Source organism: Ranitomeya imitator, chromosome 1, assembly GCF_032444005.1.
Source record: "Ranitomeya imitator isolate aRanImi1 chromosome 1, aRanImi1.pri, whole genome shotgun sequence".
NCBI lineage: Eukaryota > Metazoa > Chordata > Amphibia > Anura > Dendrobatidae > Ranitomeya > Ranitomeya imitator.
In genome coordinates, this window is record NC_091282.1 from 290,620,167 (window position 1) to 290,638,486 (window position 18,320).

At 46.7% G+C, this 18,320-nt stretch overlaps 1 protein-coding gene across 1 annotated transcript in view; it reads left to right on the forward strand.

Moving 5' to 3' along the window:
• The first annotated feature begins 700 nt into the window (after positions 1-700).
• Positions 701-18,320, forward strand: part of TXNRD2 (thioredoxin reductase 2) — a 203,664-nt gene continuing 186,044 nt past the window's right edge. Inside the window, exons 1-2 of the mRNA XM_069756382.1 lie at positions 701-945; positions 5,826-5,894. Coding sequence (XP_069612483.1) covers positions 873-945; positions 5,826-5,894 — 142 coding nt within the window. The 5' untranslated portion in view covers positions 701-872. The remainder of the gene's footprint in view (positions 946-5,825; positions 5,895-18,320) is intronic.

Here is an 18,320-nt window from a genome sequence, read left to right on the forward strand (position 1 = left end):
AGGCAGTATATTGAGGCAGTATAATGAGGCAGTATAATGAAGCAGTATAATGAGGCAGTATGAGGCAGTATAACGAGGCAGTATATTGAGGCAGTATAATGAGGCAGTATTATTCCCGTTTGTAGGGTTTGTTTAGGTAATAGCACGGTAAACTGCACTGTTCAGTCCTCCTACGAAGATGGGACACCAGCAGAACAGAAGTAGTGACTCCATTCAATGGGTGAAAAATGCTGAAACAAATGACATGATGCTCTATGTTCCAAACACCATGCAAAGCACAAAATACTATAATGTGCGCATGAGATTTCTGAACTCTCACAGGCTTTGCTGGTACTGTAAGACGCAGCCGAAAATCAGCAGAGCTATGCACTAAAACCGCAGAATACCACCCAGTGTGAACTAAGAGCCCATGGTAAGTCTGACCTGCGGCACACAGGCGGCAGTCCGCGAGCGCTCAGTGTGGCCCGGCCGTCACAGCAACCGGCCACTGTACAGGAATTGATTACTTGGGATGTTTGACCGTGCAGCTGTGGGAAAGACACAGGCCATGGACAGTAATCAATTAGCGCACGTTTTCGCCCACACTCTGGTAATAGCTACTCTAAAAGCAGGGCGGGAGCGCGTTCTGCAGCCGCCTCCTCCATGTCCGGGTCTCTCCTCCTCCCCTGTCCTGTACAGGGTTCGCTGCGGGGGGAGTGGTGATACAGATGACGCATAATTCATAATAATAATTAATACTACACCTCATACTCATTGTGATTACTTCTGATAGCACTGTAATAACATCTGGAAGAAAACCCCCGAAACGTCGGCGAAGTTTTAAGTTTTTCTGAGCAGGCGCGAAAAGGACAGCCCTCGGGGTCCTCGCACACATGGCGGCCGTGTGGCGGTGCCGGGCAAGGAGAAGTGGCCTCCTGCCGCTCACGTGTAGTCGGGGCTTAGCAGGTATCTGCGGAGTAGTGATGTGTTGTGCAGAATAACTGTGAGACCGCCGCCTCTGTCACTTGTCAGGCTGTGTAGTCACGTTACATGTCACCTAATTGTCAATTGCGGGAGAAGGGCAGAGCCGTGCGTCCTCACCACCCTCCACCAGACCTACACAGAGCCGTGTGTCCCAGGCAACCCCCGAGCCATGTGTCCCTGGCACCCCATACCCCCAAGCAATGTGTCACTGGCACCCCATCCCCCCAGAGCTGTGTGTCACTGGCACCCCCCCAAGCAATGTGTCCCTGGCGCCCCGCCCCTCCCAAAATAAAGAATTTTTTTTTTTTTTACACTAATGTTAGAATAGGGTTAGGGTTAGAGCTAGGGTTAGGGTTAGGGTTTCGGTATGTGCACACATATTCTGTTCCTCTGCGGATTTTTCCGCTGCGGATTTGATAAATCCGCAGTGCTAAACCGCTGTGGATTTATCGCGGATTTACCGCGGTTTTTCTGCGCATTTCACTGCGGTTTTACAACTGCGATTTTCTATTGGAGCAGTTGTAAAACCGCTGCGGAATCCGCAGAAAGAAGTGACATGCTGTGGAATGTAAACCGCTGCGTTTCCGTGCAGTTTTTCCGCAGCATGTGTACAGCGATTTTTGTTTCCCATAGGTTTACATTGAACTGTAAACTCATGGGAAACTGCTGCGGATCTGCAGCGTTTTCCGCAGCGTGTGCACATACCTTTAGAATTAGGCTATGTGCACACGGTGCGGATTTGGCTGCGGATCCGCAGTGGATTGGCCGCTGCGGATTCGCAGCAGTGTTCCATCAGGTTTGCAGTTCCATGTAAACATATGGAAAACCAAATCCGCTGTGCCCATGGTGCGGAAAATACCACGCGGAAATGCTGCGTTGTATTTTCCGCAGCATGTCAATTCTTTGTGCGGATTCCGCGGCGTTTTACACCTGTTCCTCAATAGGAATCCACAGGTGAAATCCGCACAAAAAACACTGGAAATCCACGGTAAATCCGCAGGTAAAACGCAGTGCCCTTTACCCGCGGATTTTTCAAAAATGATGCTGAAAAATCTCACACGAATCCGCAACGTGGGCACATAGCGTTAGGGTTAAGGTTGGAATTAGGGTTGTGGTTAGGGTTGTGATTAGGGTTATGGCTACAGTTGGGATTAGGGTTAGGGGTGTGTTGGGGTTAGTGTTGGAGGTAGAATTGAGGGGTTTCCACTGTTTAGGCACATCAGGGGGTCTCCAAACGCAACATGGCGCCACCATTGATTCCAGCCAATCTTGTATTCATAAAGTCAAATGGTGCTCCCTCAATTCCGAGCCCCGACGTGCGCCCAAACAGTGGTTTACCCCCACATATGGGGTACCAGCATACTCAGGACAAACTGCGCAACAATTACTGGGGTCCAATTTCTCCTGTTACCCTTGTGAAAATAAAAAAATGCTTGCTAAAACATCATTTTTGAGGAAAGAAAAATTATTTTTTATTTTCACGGCTCTGCGTTGTAAACGTCTGTGAAACACTTGGGAGTTCAAAGTGCTCACCACATATCTAGATAAGTTCCTTTCGGGGTCTAGTTTCCAAAATGGGGTCACTTGTGGGGGGTTTCTACTGTTTAGCCACATCAGGGGCTCTGCAAACGCAACGTGACGCCCGCAGAGCATTCCATCAAAGTCTGCATTTCAAAACGTCACTACTTCACTTCCGAGCCCCAGCATGTGCCTAAACAGTGGTTTACCCCCACATATGGGGTATCAGCGTACTCAGGAGAAACTGGACAACAACTTTTGGGGTCAAATTTCTCCTGTTACCCTTGGGAAAATAAAAAAAAGCGGGCTAAAAAATCATTTTTGAGAAAAGAATTTTTTTTTTTAATTTTCATGGCTCTGCGTTATAAACTTCTGTGAAGCACTTGAGGGTTCAAAGTGCTCACCACACATCTAGATTAGTTCCTTTGGGGGTCTAGTTTCCAAAATGGGGTCATTTGTGGGGGATCTCCAATGTTTAGGCACACGGGGGCTCTCCAAACGCGACATGGTGTCCGCTAATGATTGGAGCTAATTTTCCATTTAAAAAGCCAAATGGCGTGCCTTCCCTTCTGAGCCCTGCCGTGCGCCCAAACAGTGGTTTACCCCCACATATGGGGTATCTGCGTACTCAGGACAAACTGGACAACAACATTTGTGGTCCAATTTCTCCTATTACCAATGGCAAAATAGGAAATTCCAGGCTAAAAAATCATTTTTGAGAAAAGAAAAATTATTTTTTATTTTCATGGCTCTGCATTATAAACTTCTGTGAAGCACCTGGGGGTTTAAAGTGCTCAGTATGCATCTAGATAAGTTCCTTGGGGGGTCTAGTTTCCAAAATGGGGTCACTTGTGGGGGAGCTCCAATGCATAGGCACACAGGGGCTCTCCAAACGCGACATGGTGTCCGCTAACAATTGGAGCTAATTTTCCATTCAAAAAGTCAAAAGGCGCGCCTTCCCTTCCGAGCCCTGCCGTGTGCCCAAACAGTGGTTTACCCCCACATATGAGGTATCAGTGTACTCGGGAGAAATTGCTCAACAAATTTTAGGATCCATTTTATCCTATTGCCCATGTGAAAATGAAAAAATTGAGGCGAAAATAAATTTTTTGTGAAAAAAAAAAGTACTTTTTCATTTTTACGGATCAATTTGTGAAGCACCTGAGGGATTAAAGTGCTCACTAGGCATCTAGATAAGTTCCTTGGGGGGTCCAGTTTCCAAAATGGGGTCACTTGTGGGGGAGCTCCAATGTTTAGGCACACAGGGTCTCTCCAAATGCGACATGGTGTCCGCTAACGATGGAGATAATTTTTCATTCAAAAAGTCAAAAGGCGCGCCTTCCCTTCCGAGCCCTGCCGTGTGCCCAAACAGTGGTTTACCCCCACATATGAGGTATCAGTGTACTCGGGAGAAATTGTTCAACAAATTTTAGGATCCATTTTATCCTGTTGTCCATGTGAAAATGAAAAAATTGAGGCTAAAAGAATTTTTTTGTGAAAAAAAAGTACTTTTTCATTTTTACGGATCAATTTGTGAAGCACCTGGGGGTTTAAAGGGCTCACTATGCATGTAGATAAGTTCCTTGGGGCGTCTAGTTTCCAAAATGGGGTCACTTGTGGGGGAGCTCCAATTTTTAGGCACATGGGGGCTCTCCAAACGTGACATGGTGTCCGCTAAAGAGTGCAGCCAATTTTTCATTCAAAAAGTCAAATGGCACTCCTTCCCTTCCAAGCCCTGCCGTGCGCCCAAACAGTGGTTTACCCCCACATATGAGTTATCAGCGTACTCAGGACAAATTGGACAACAACTTTCGTGGTTCAGTTTCTCCTTTTACCATTGGGAAAATAAAAAAATTGTTGCTGAAAAATCATTTTTGTGACTAAAAAGTTAAATGTTCATTTTTTCCTTCCATGTTGCTTCTGCTGCTGTGAAGCACCTGAAGGGTTAATAAACTTCTTGAATGTGGTTTTGTGCACCTTGAGGGGTGCAGTTTTTAGAATGGTGTCACTTTTGGGTATTTTCAGCCATATAGACCCCTCAAACTGACTTCAAATGTGAGGTGGTCCCTAAAAAAAATGGTTTTGTAAATTTCGTTGTAAAAATGAGAAATCGCTGGTCAAATTTTAACCCTTATAACTTCCTAGCAAAAAAAAATTTTGTTTCCAAAATTGTGCTGATGTAAAGTATACATGTGGGAAATGTTATTTATTAACTATTTTGTGTCACATAACTCTCTGGTTTAACAGAATAAAAATTCAAAATGTGAAAATTGCGAAATTTTCAAAATTTTTGCCAAATTTCCGTTTTTATCACAAATAAACACAGAATTTATTGACCTAAATTTACCACTAACATGAAGCCCAATATGTCACGAAAAAACAATCTCAGAACCGCTAGGATCCATTGAAGCGTTCCTGAGTTATTACCTCATAAAGGGACACTGGTCAGAATTGCAAAAAACGGCAAGGTCTTTAAGGTCAAAATAGGCTGGGTCATGAAGGGGTTAACTTTGTTTACGCACAATCAACCGTGTGTGGTATTAATGGAAAGTGGAAGCATTTAGGAATCACAGCAACTCGGCCTCGAAGTGACAGACGACGTAAAGTTACAGTGCGTAGTCGCCAAGTTTTAAGGCACATAAGTCACCAATATTCCACTGTCTCGATAACTGCAGAGTCCAAGCAGCTTCCAGCATTAATATCAGCACATAGCCTGTGTGCCTGGAGCTTTATGGCATGAGTGGAATCCTTAGGTTACCAAGCATAATGATAAGCTTTGGATGGAGTGGTATAAAGATGGCTCCGTTGTCTCTGGAGCAGTGGAAATGTTCTGTGGAGTGATACACAATACTTCTCTGTCACTATAATAGACAAATCTGGGTTTTGGGACCATTGGGAGGCCATTATCACAAGAAAACGATTACCTGCCTGACTGCATTGTGCCAGCTCTACAGATTGGTACAGGAGGGTTAATGGCATGAGGTTGCATTTCAGGAGTTGGCCCAGGCCCATTAGTTGTTAGTGCAGGAAAATGGGAAACACATGTAGTTTATGAAACATTGCTGTTGCTTCTTTCCAGTATTTCTCCCCACACCTATGGCGCTTACTGTCATCTGTGCATGAAGCGAGAACACAGCCCCTTGTACTCGCACAGTGGGTGGTCAGGCACGCTGCTTGTAGAAAATGACCCACAGGCACCTTGGTGCTTGGGGATTCACTGTACCTCTATATACTTACAGGCCATTGTGTGCTGGCGGCTCTGTCATACTCTTGCATAACATTTTTGTTTCTAATAGAAAACTATACCTTTTTTTGTGTAATTGTCCATTTCTTTTTTTACACAGCTATCCATTTTGATTATGACTTGCTCGTGATTGGCGGAGGCTCTGGAGGTCTTGCATGTGCTAAAGAAGGTATGAGTGTATAAGGGAAACTAACACTGGATAATTTTGACATATAAAAATTGATTTTTACATGGTAGTGGTTACCTTTGCACTGGTTAAGTCTACAGTCTTCTTTAGTTCATTTATCTTCAGACTCTCTGATATGCTGTTTGCAGAATGCTCCAAGTATCACATTTTACTGTTGTGGGAATGTCTCTCCCAGTAATATAGGCTGGATGAGGTCTGTGTGTATCCAGGGTGCTCCTGTCTTCATTTACTGTCATATATCAGCTTAACATAATATTGTAGTTTTCTCTCCACATACTTTCCTTGCTGTCTATAGCCTGTTTTATATGCTTTCCAAGATACTTTCTTCCCTATCCACTGCAGATCTGTGTACAACCCTCCTGCTATTCCTGATGGTGGATCAGACACCCGTGAAAAACAGTCTGTGTATGGACTTTGATGCGTGGACTGGCTGCGGACCTCCCGACCTGAACTCAACAGACTGATGTATGCCTCTGAGGTTGTGAATTTCAGGCCAGAGGACCCGTGGCGAGTCCATGCATCACGGTCTGTGCACAGACCTAACACTGAAAGAAGTGAAAACGGAGAGAGCTTTCAGAATTAGGAGCTCTTACTGATTTGTTATGTTTTTTCCTACGCCTCATGGGGGGACACAGCACCATGGGTGTTATTCTGCTGCCACTAGAAGGACACTAAGTAATACAGAAAGAATAGCTCCTCCCCTGCAGTATCCACCCTCCTGTTGGCTCCAGTTCTTGCTTAGTGTCTGTAGGAGGCACTTGGGTCTGCTTTCAGACCCCACCGTTTTTATTTTTATTCTATTTTTCCCTTAACGGAGCGAATGGGGGCGACGGACCCTTTCTAGGTTCCGATCTCCCCCGAACCATCAACAGGCAAGAATGCGGAGCATCCCTCCCCGTACCCTTTCCTGCACGTTGGATGCCAGCCCTGAGCTCACTTTATGGGCGACGGTTCCTTCGCGTTCCGATCTCCCCCCTCCTTATCAGGCGACCACATGGAGTAGCCCTCCATTTACCTCTCCTGGAGCCAGGTGCATAGCCGGACATGATGTTTATGGCGTCCGTGCAGCTCCCCACTGCATGACCACTGTTATAGCGGATGATGGAAGGCGGCAGAAGCTCTCCACCCCTTCCCTGACTGTGGCGACGGTGGATTGATCTACACCTGTGGGGCCGAGGCGCTGGGAGGTCCTGGTTCCTGGGATAAGGGAGGTCCGCAGATACCTTAAAGCCCGGGTCCGTGGGTCACGTCGCGCAAATAGTGGTAGCGGCGCTACAGGCCGCAACTGCAAGCTTAAAATTCAGCCCCCGGCTTTTTCCTCTTCCAGGCCGGAACGTTGACTCCGCCCACCAGCAGTTACCGCTGCCCACTCAGGGTGGCTAAGGCTATGGCCCATTGGGCTGAGGTCTTCAGCTGTTCTGGATACCAATCTTCCCCCCGAGGTAGCAGACCTTGCTACTCAGATAGCCATAGCTGGGGATTTTCTAGTGACCGCATCTCTGGATGCCGCTGACTGCGCTTCTCAAGCAGCAGCTATCACCATTCGGAGGTCCTTATGGCTCAGGGACTGGCGTGCGGATTCTCGTTCCAAAAAGTCATTGACTTCTTTACCATATCAGAGCGGCCGCCTTTTTGGTGAAAAACTCGATCAATTAATTTCCGACACCACTGGAGGGAAGAGTAAGTTTCTCCCACAACAGAGACCTTTTTGGCCCTTTCGGAACCAGCAACAGCAGGCTCGTTCCCGATTTTTTTTTTTCTTTCCAACTCAAATTGGTCCTCTACTTTCACATCTTCCAGACCCGGCTGGGCACAACGTAGGGATAGAGGTCTCCAGACCTCTTATAAACCTTCCCCTTCATTTAGAGGCAGGCCTAGGCAGTCAGGATCCAGGGGGTCCAGACCGGGCAGATCTCCCACACAATGACTCCCTGTGGTATCCGGGGGACACCCTCAAAGTAGGCAGCCACCTGCTTTCCTTCAGCAACGAGTGGCTCTCGGTCGTTCACGACGAATGGGTCCGCGACCTAGTGTCCTCCGGATACAAGATAGAATTCTCCTCTCTCCCAACAAATTGTTTTTTCCTGTCTTCTCCTCCTAGGGCAAAGGCATCAGAGTTCTTCCAAGCCATAAGCTCTCTAAAAGAAGATGGGGTTATTATCCCGGTCCCTCAGAGCGAAAGGTTTCAAGGTTTTTATTCAAACCTGTTCATTGTTTCAAAGAAGGACGGTACAGTACGGCCCATACTGGACCTAAAACTGCTGAACAAGTTCGTCAGGGTACGACGGTTCCGAATGGAATCGCTTCGTTCTGTCATCGCCTCCATGGAAAAAGGCGGGTTCGTGGCGTCTATAGACATCCAGCACGCGTACCTCCACATTCCAGTTTTCCCCTCTCACCAGAGGTTCCTTCGCTTCGCAATTCAGGAACAACACTTCCAATTCGTTGCTTTGTCCTTCGGCCTCGCCACCGCTCCCAGGGTATTCACCAAGGTCATGGCGGCCGCCGTGGCCATCCTTCACACCCGAGGCATGGTGGTGCTACCGTATCTAGACGTTATCTTCCTCAAAGGCCCCTTTTTCTCTGCGCCTGCAAGGAGGCCGTGAACATCACAATAGATTCTCTTTCTCGCCTGGGTTGGAAGATAAACTTCAAAAAATCTTCCCCAGTACCGGCTCAGCGAATTTTCTTTCTAGGAATGATACTGGACTCGTCCCAGGGGTTGGTGCTTCTTGCCCCGAAAAAGATCTCAGCCTTACAGCGGGAAGCTCAGAAGCTCTCTCAACCTCGCACTCACTCTCTGCGCTTCAGTATGAGAGTCCTCGGCAGGATGGTAGCAGCTATGGAGGCGGTTCCATTTGCCCAATTACACCTCCATCCCTTACAGCATGACCTCCTGGCTGTTTGGGACAGGAACCCATCCTCCCTCGACCGTCGGTTCTTTCTTCCTCAGTGAGTCAGACAGTCTCTCAGGTGGTGGACATTGAAGTCCTCCCTGAATCAAGGGAAGTCTTTTCTTCCAGTACATTGGCTAGTTGTGACAACAGATGCCAGTCTTCTAGGCTGGGGAGCGGTGTTCCTACATCACACTGCTCAGGGTTGCTGGTCACTTCAGGAATCACGCCTTCCGATCAACATCTTCGGGCAATCAGGTTAGCTTTTCTCCAGTTCCATCCCTTCCTGGCAGGTCGTCCCATCAGGATTCAGTCCGACAATGCCACTGCAGTGGCATACATCAACCGACAGGGGGGAACCTGCAGCATGGCAGCCATGAGCGAGGTAGGCTACATTCTCCGTTGGGCCGAGTAAAACCACTCAATGATTTCTGCGGTTCACATCCCGGGAGTGGACAATTGGGAGGCAGATTTCCTCAGTCGTCAAAGCCTCGACTCCGGGGAGTGGTCTCTCCATCCGGAGATCTTCCACCAGATCTGCTGTCGTTGGGGAACTCCGGACGTGGATCTGATGGCTTCACGGCTAAATTCCAAAGCCATCGGGGCAGATGCACTCGTACTCCCGTGTGTGAGGATTAACTGTGGACACTATAGGGTGGACCCACTGGACCGTGACAACGAACCTCCCACGGTCGAGCTGACCAAGTGCACCACCTCCTATACAGGGAGCGTTAGGGGCAGACCCGAGGGAGACTATCGCCACGGCAGCTGGTAAGGAAGGACGGACAAGAAGGCAACTAATAGAGATCAGTAAGGACTAACGAGGAGACAGAAACAGGGAGAGCGTGGGAATATGGACTGGATGGAGAGGACGAGCAGGAAGGCAAGACGCGGGAGCAGGGATCGGAGGGAGGACACGGGCATACAGGCTGGAGACTGGAACACGGACTAGTTGGAGGACGGAGGCAGGCAGGCAAGGACACTGGAACACGGACAGGATGGAGGACACCGGAAGGCAAGCACTAGGATGGAGCAAAGAAGAAGAACAGGATTAGCTAAAGGATACAGCAACGGGAAGTGAGCGGCGAACAAGAAGGCAGGAAGGAACGCAGGAGAGACGTGGAGCCAGATACACTTGTAGATCACAAATGACAATCAGGCACCGCCGAGGGGAAGAGGCGGCCAGATAAAGAGAGCTAAGGCAGGAGCCGAGCGTGCAGGAAGAGCAGAAGACCGGAAGCGAGCAGGGACGTGCCGGGACGCCGCAGTGTGGTAAGTATGAGACATATGCAGCGAGGTAGGCGGGAGCATAACACCGTGGCATCATTTTCGGCTTCCGTACATATTTCCCCCGCTCCCCTTACTGCCGTGAGTCATCAAGAAGATCAGAGCAGAGGCAGTACCAGTAATCCTGATTGCGCCAGATTGGCCACGCCTGGCGTGGTACGCGGAACTAGTTCAACTAGTCGCTGATGTTCCCTGGCGATTACTGAATCGCGCAGACCTGCTGTCAAAGGGCCCCATTTACCACCAGAACTCCGAGGCCCAGTGTTTGGCGGCATGGCCGTTGAGTCCTGGGTTCTAACCCAGGCAGGTTTCTCTCCGGAAGCCATCTCTACCATGATCAGCGCTAGAAAGCCTACGTCTATGCGTATTTATCATCGCCCTGGGAAAACCTTTTACTGGTGCAATGACCGGGGACGTTCTCCTCTTGAATTCTCCATTCCTTCCATCCTCGAATTTTTACAAACCGGTTTGGACTTAGGTCTCGCCCTTAGTTCTCTCAAGGGGCTGATTTCAGCCCTGTCCATTCTTTTCCAACGCAGGATTGCCAACAGATTACAAGTGAAGACGTTCATTCAGGGAGTCTCCTATAAGGTGCCGCCCTATAAGATGCCGTTGGAGCCATGGGACCTTAATCTGGTCCTCGGAGTCTTGCAAGAAGCTTCTTTCGAACCTCTACAGGAGGTTTCCCTGTCCTTTCTTTCATGGAAGGTTGCCTTCCTGGTTGCGGTCACGTCCATTAGATGAGTCTCAGAGCTGGCGGCTTTGTCTTGTCAAGTTCCGTTCCTGAATTTTCATCAGGATAAGGTGGTTTTGAGAACATCCCCGTCCTTTTTGCCAAAAGTTGTCTCATCCTTCCATCTCAATCAGGAGATTGTCTTACTGTCACTCTGTCCGGCACCAGTACATCGCTTCGAGAAGGCCCTCCACACACTGGATTTAGTGAGAGCTCTCAAGAGGTATGTCGGCGTCCTTCCGCAAGTCAGATGCCCTGTTTGTGCTCCCGTAAGGGGTTTCCCGCTTCCAAGGCGACAATAGCCAAATGGATTTGTTCAGCTATTCAGAAGTCCTAACGAGTCAGAGGTCATCCTGTCTCAGCAGGGATCAAGGCTCATTCCACTCGGTCAGTGGGTGCATCTTGGGCCATCCGGCACCAAGCTTCGGCAGCACAAGTTTGCAGAGCTGGGACCTGGTCCAGTGTGCATACGTTTACAAAACATTACCATATTCATTCTCAGGCCTCGGCAGATGAATTTTGCAGGCGGCTGTGCTGCATCTGTAACCTGTGGGAGCAGTTATAGTTCATTGTTCCCCACCCAGGGACTGCTTTAGGACGTCCCATGGTCCTGTGTCCCCCAATGAGGCGTAGGAGAAGCAGGGATTTTTGTGTACTTGCCGTAAAATCCTTTTCTCCGAGCCAATCATTGGGGGTCACAGCACCTACCCTGTTAGCCTAACGGCTTTGGTTTTCTGTGTTGGCTTGGTTTTGACATAGTTCATCCTGGTTAAATGTTAAGCTCCTACTGCTTTGTTACCGAACTGGTTCACTTGGAGCCAGCAGGAGGGTGTATACTGCAGGGGAGGAGCTATTCTTTCTGTATGACTTAGTGTCCTCCTAGTGGCAGCAGCATAATACCCATGGTCCTGTGTCCCCCAATGATTGGCTCGGAGAAAAGGATTTTACGGTGAGGACACAAAAATCCCTGTTTTGCAAGAGAAGTCAAGTAGCTAAAAGACTGGACTACAGCCGGTAAATGGTAGGACCTTTTAGTGAAGATTATTTATAAAGTTGCTTTAAGCTTAAACAGAAGTTTGACTTATTTTTTAGACTCTTTAATTGCCTGCGGAGTGGTGGGGTCCAGGTCACTCAAGACATCTGAGAATTGGTCAGCTCAGGAGGCAGGAGCTTAAAGTTACTGGCAGAATAAGCGCACATCTACTATATAATTGTCTAAGGGTCACTTCCGTCTGTCCTTCTTTCTGTCACGGATATTCAATTGCTGATTGGTCTCGGCAGCTGCCTGTCATGGCTGCCACGACCAATCAGCGACGGCCACAGTCCGATAAGTCCCTCCCTACTCCCCTGCAGTCAGTGCCCGCTCCATACTCCCCGCAGTCACCGCTCACACAGGGTTAATGCCAGCGGTAACGGACCGTGTTATGCCACGGGTAACTCACTCCGTTACCGCCGCTATTAACCCTTTGTGACCATGCCTATGCTGCGTCAATAGTAAAAGGATCTAATGTTAAAAATAATAAAAAATTATTATATACTCACCTTTCCCACTCATAGTAACATAGTAACATAGTTAGTAAGGCCGAAAAAAGACATTTGTCCATCCAGTTCAGCCTATATTCCATCATAATAAATCCCCAGATCTACGTCCTTCTACAGAACCTAATAATTGTATGATACAATATTGTTCTGCTCCAGGAAGACATCCAGGCCTCTCTTGAACCCCTCGACTGAGTTCGCCATCACCACCTCCTCAGGCAAGCAATTCCAGATTCTCACTGCCCTAACAGTAAAGAATCCTCTTCTATGTTGGTGGAAAAACCTTCTCTCCTCCAGACGCAAAGAATGCCCCCTTGTGCCCGTCACCTTCCTTGGTATAAACAGATCCTCAGCGAGATATTTGTATTGTCCCCTGATATACTTATACATGGTTATTAGATCGCCCCTCAGTCGTCTTTTTTCTAGACTAAATAATCCTAATTTCGCTAATCTATCTGGGTATTGTAGTTCTCCCATCCCCTTTATTAATTTTGTTGCCCTCCTTTGTACTCTCTCTAGTTCCATTATATCCTTCATGAGCACCGGTGCCCAAAACTGGACACAGTACTCCATGTGCGGTCTAACTAGGGATTTGTACAGAGGCAGTATAATGCTCTCATCATGTGTATCCAGACCTCTTTTAATGCACCCCTCGCGACGCTCCGGTGACCTCTCCAACGATGTGGCAGGTTCTGGTGCCAACGATGGTATGGGAGAAGGACCTGCCATGACGTCACGGTCATGTGACCGCGACGTCATCACAGGCCCTGCGCGAGAAGGACCTGCCATGACGTCACGGTCATGTGACCGTCACGTCATGGCAGGTCCTTCTCGCGCAGGCGCGAAGAAGCTGCGGTACCATGGGACAGCGTCAGGAGCGCCTGGAGCAGGTGAGTATTTCATATTCACTTGTCCGCGTTCCATCCGCCGGGCGCCGCTCCGTCTTCCCGTCCTCTTGCAGTGACTGTGCAGGTCAGAGGGCGCGATGACGTATTAGTGTGCGCGCCGCCCTCTGCCTGAACAGTCAGTGCAAAGAGACGGCGGGACGCTGAGGAGCAGCGACGAGAGGTGAGTATGTGATTTTTTTTTTTTTTAATTGCAGCAGCATTATATGTGGCACAATGCTGTGTGGAGCGTCTATGGCGCCATAAAGAACTGCATGGAGCATTAAATGGGGCATCTATGGGGCCATAACTGCATGGAGCATTATATGGGACATCTATGGGGCCATAACTGCATGGAGCATTATATGGGGCATCTATGGGGCTATAATGAACTGCATGGAGCATTATATGGAGCATCTATGGGGCCATAACTGCATGGAGCATTATATGGGGCATCTATGGGGCCATAACTGCATGGAGCATTATATGGGGCATCTATGGGGCCATAACTGCATGGAGCATTATATGGAGCATCTATGGGGCCATAACTGCATGGAGCATTATATGGGGCATCTATGGGGCCATAACTGCATGGAGCATTATATGGGGCATCTATGGGGCCATAACTGCATGGAGCATTATATGGGGCATCTATGGGGCCATAACTGCATGGAGCATTATATGGAGCATCTATGGGGCCATAACTGCATGGAGCATTATATGGGGCATCTATGGGGCCATAACTGCATGGAGCATTATATGGGGCATCTATGGGGCCATAACTGCATGGAGCATTATATGGGGCATCTATGGGGCCATAACTGCATGGAGCATTATACTACGTGACTGGGCAAAATACTACGTGACTGAGCAATATACTACGTGACTGGGCAATATACTACGTGGACATGCATATTCTAGAATACCCGATGCGTTAGAATCGGGCCACCATCTAGAAATTACAAGGTTCAATAGAAAGCCTATAACTTCCTATTGAATCTCTGCTCTGTTCTGTGCATTTACTCAGATTGGAATTATGTCCTCCTGTCTTCCAAGCTGCATACTTTCTAGAGTTCTTTTGAGCAATTTTTGGGTGTCTTGGCCTGTACTGAACTGCATCTACAACCTCAATTGACAAAAATGTTGGGACTCTTTGTAAAATGTAAAGAAAACAATAATGCAATGATTTGGAAATCTCTTCCAGCCATGTTTTATTCACAACAGAATATAGAACGCAGATCAAAAGTTGAAACATAGACAGTTTTCCATTTCAGTATGAGTAAAATATTCGGTGCACTACTAGATCAGGTAATATGTCAATAACAGGGTGCTGCATATTGCATGAAAAGCAATATATAATGTATGTAATAAAAAAAAAGACATGCAAAAAATTGCGCACACCTAACTATCCAAGTTAGGGAATAATATTCTATATAACAATTTTATTACACCAACTGACAAACGATGAACACATAAAAACCAAAATGAAAGTGATATACATAATATTCCCCAGTGAAGAATATACAGTCATGGCCAAAAGTATTGACACCCCTGCAATTCTGTCAGATAATACTCAGTCTCTTCCTGAAAATGATTGCAAACACAAAGTTTTTGGTGTTATTATCTTCATTTAATTTGTCTTAAATGAAAAAACACAAAAGAGAATGAAGCAAAAAGCAAAACATTGATCATTTCACACAAAACTCCAAAAATGGGCCAGACAAAAGTATTTGCACCCTCAGGCTAATACTTGGTTGCACAACCTTTAGCCAAAATAACTGCGCCCAACCGCTTCCGGTAACCATCAATGAGTTTCTTACAATGCTCTGCTGGAATTTTAGACCATTCTTCTTTGGCAAACTGCTCCAGGTCCCTGATATTTAAAGGGTGCCTTCTCCAAACTGCCATTTTTAGATCTCTCCACAGGTGTTCTATGGGATTCAGGTCTGGACTCATTGCTGGCCTCCTTAGAAGTTTCCAGTGCTTTCTCTCAAACCATTTTCTAGTGCTTTTTGAAGTGTGTTTTGGGTCATTGTCCTGCTGGAAGACCCATGACCTCTGAGGGAGACCCAGCTTTCTCACACTGGACCCTACATTATGCTGCAGATTTGTTGGTAGTCTTCAGGCTTCATAATGCTATGCACACGGTCAAGCAGTCCAGTGCCAGAGGCAGCAAAGGAACCCCAAAACATCAGGGAACCTCCGCTATGTTTGACTGTAGGGACCGTCTTCTTTTCTTTGAATGTCTCTTTTTTCTCCTGTAAACTCTATGTTGATGCCTTTGCCCCAAAAGCTCTACTTTTGTCTCATCTGACCAGAGAACATTCTTCCAAAGCGTTTTAGGCTTTTTCAGGTAAGTTTTGGCAAACTCCAGCCTGGCTTTTTTATGTCTCGGGGTAAGAAGTGGGGTCTTCCTGGGTTTCCTACCATACAGTCCCTTTTCATTCAGATGCCGACGGATAGTACGGGTTGACACTGTTGAACCCTCGGACTGCAGGGCAGCTTGAACTTGTTTAGATGTTAGTCGAGGTTCTTTATGCAATATCTGCACAATCTTGCGTTGAAATCTCTTGTCAATTTTTCTTTTCCGTCGACATCTAGGGAGGATAGCCACAGTGCCATGTTCTTTAAACTTCTTGATGACACTGCGCACGGTAGACACAGGAACATTCAGGTCTTTGGAGATGGACTTGTAGCCTTGAGATTGCTCATGCTTCCTCACAATTTGGCTTCTCAAGTCCTCAGACAGTTCTTTGGTCTTCTTTCTTTTCTCCATGCTCAATGTGGTACATACAAGGACACAGGACAGAGGTTGAGTCAACTTTAATCCATGTCAACTGGCTGCAAGTGTGATTTAGTTATTGCCAACACCTGTTAGGTGACACAGGTAAGTTGCAGGTGCTGTTAATTACACAAATTAGAAAAGCATCACATGATTTTTCGAACAGTGCCAATACTTTTGTCCACCCCCTTTTTTATGTTTGGTGTGGAATTATATCCAATTTGGCTTTAGAACAATTCTTTTTGTGTTTTTTCATTTAAGACTAATTAAATGAAGATAATGATACCAAACAATTTGTGTTTGCAATCATTTTCAGGAAGAAAATGAGTATTATCTGACAGAATTGCAGGGGTGTCAACACTTTTGGCCATGACTGTATATTATATAGTACAGATACTGAAGAAACAATGATGTATATAGTAGTATGTCAGGTCAAAACGATAAGGTATATAATAACTATATAAGGATGTGCATAAATCAGATATGTTTAAATCCTATAAATATGCCCAAGTATAAATGTGAAAAAGTAGACGTGTGCACAGCCGTAAAGAGGTGACAGTAGGTTCCCACACCGTAGTATATAGCAAAAACTCAGCACTCAACTTAACGTAAGACAGGTGATTTAATGGTGTCCACAAAATAACAGAAACGTTTCGGTCCTACATCCGGACCATCATCAGTCTCAGTTGATAAATGTGAGGGAGCGAGTGGACCCACAGAATTTCTGATTGTGGAATGATATCACACTTGTGTGTGAGCGCTGCCTGTATGTGGGCAGTATAGCCCCAAATAAAGCGATATACCTTAAAATATCAGGACATAAGTGCCGTGCCTGTGTTGGACGCGGAATCCACCGCTAGTCCAGGCATGGACCTTGCATGAGTCTTATTTGATGGCTCACTGTGCCTCAACCGCTTCCTTGTTTTCATCTAGGACTACAGTTTTCAGTTCAAAAAGGTAGCTCAATTGGAAATAGATGGCAGTAACACATCTAAAAAAAAGTTTGTGCAGGATTAAGAAAAGGCTGGAAAAGTAAAGGCCCCTTCACATTAAGCGACGCTGCAGCGATACCGACAACGATCCGGATCGCTGCAGCGTCGCTGTTTGGTCGCTGGAGAGCTGTCACACAGACCGCTCTCCAGCGACCAACGATGCCGGTAACCAGGGTAAACATCGGGTAACTAAGCGCAGGGCCGCGCTTAGTAACCCGATGTTTACCCTGGTTACCATCCTAAAAGTAAAAAAAACAAACAGTACATACTTACCTAACGCTGTCTGTCCTCCAGCGCTGTGTTCTGCACTCCTCCTGTACTGGCTGTGAGCACAGCGGCCGGAAAGCAGAGCGGTGACGTCACCGCTCTGCTTTCCGATTGACCGACGCTCACAGCCAGTACAGGAGGAGTGCAGAGAAGCTGAGCGCCGGGCACAGACAGCGGTAGGTAAGTATGTACTGTTTGTTTTTTTTACTTTTAGGATGGTAACCAGGGTAAACATCGGGTTACTAAGCGCGGCCCTGCGCTTAGTTACCCGATGTTTACCCTGGTTACCAGTGAAGACATCGCTGGATCGGTGTCACACACGCCGATCCAGCGATGTCAGCAGGGAGTCCAGCTACGAAATAAAGTTCTGGACTTTCTTCAGCGACCAACGATCTCCCAGCAGGGGCCTGATCGTTGGTCGCTGTCACACATAAAGATTTTATTAACGATATCGTTGCTACGTCACAAAAAGCAATGATATCGTTAACAATATCGTTATGTGTGAAGGTACCTTCAGAGGTACTAAAGAAAAACAGCTGGAAGATCAATTTTCAGCTAAGTCACATGACTGCAGAAAAAGAGCCATGTTAGAGAGGCATAGTCTCTCAGCAACAAAGATAGTCAGAGGTTCACCAACTTGTGAACAGATGCATCTAAAAATTGTGTATCAATGTCGGAAAAATGTTCCTCAATGTAAAATTGAAAAGCCCAAATAACCGATCATCTGTAGTATATAATATATATATACATATATATATATATATATATATATATATATATAAAAATCAGCTCTATCATGGAAAGAAGAATTCATATATCCACACAATCCAGAAATACTGCTTTTTTTTCTCTGGGACAAAGTTAATTTAAAATGGCCTGGGGCAAAATGGAAAACTTCTCTGTGGTCAGATAAATCAATTTTATTAGAGCTTATGACACGCCAGTAACACAGTCTGATACAGTTTCCAGACAGGTACAATGAATACAAAACTGATTAATATATTTTCATTTTACGTAAACTACGCACTTA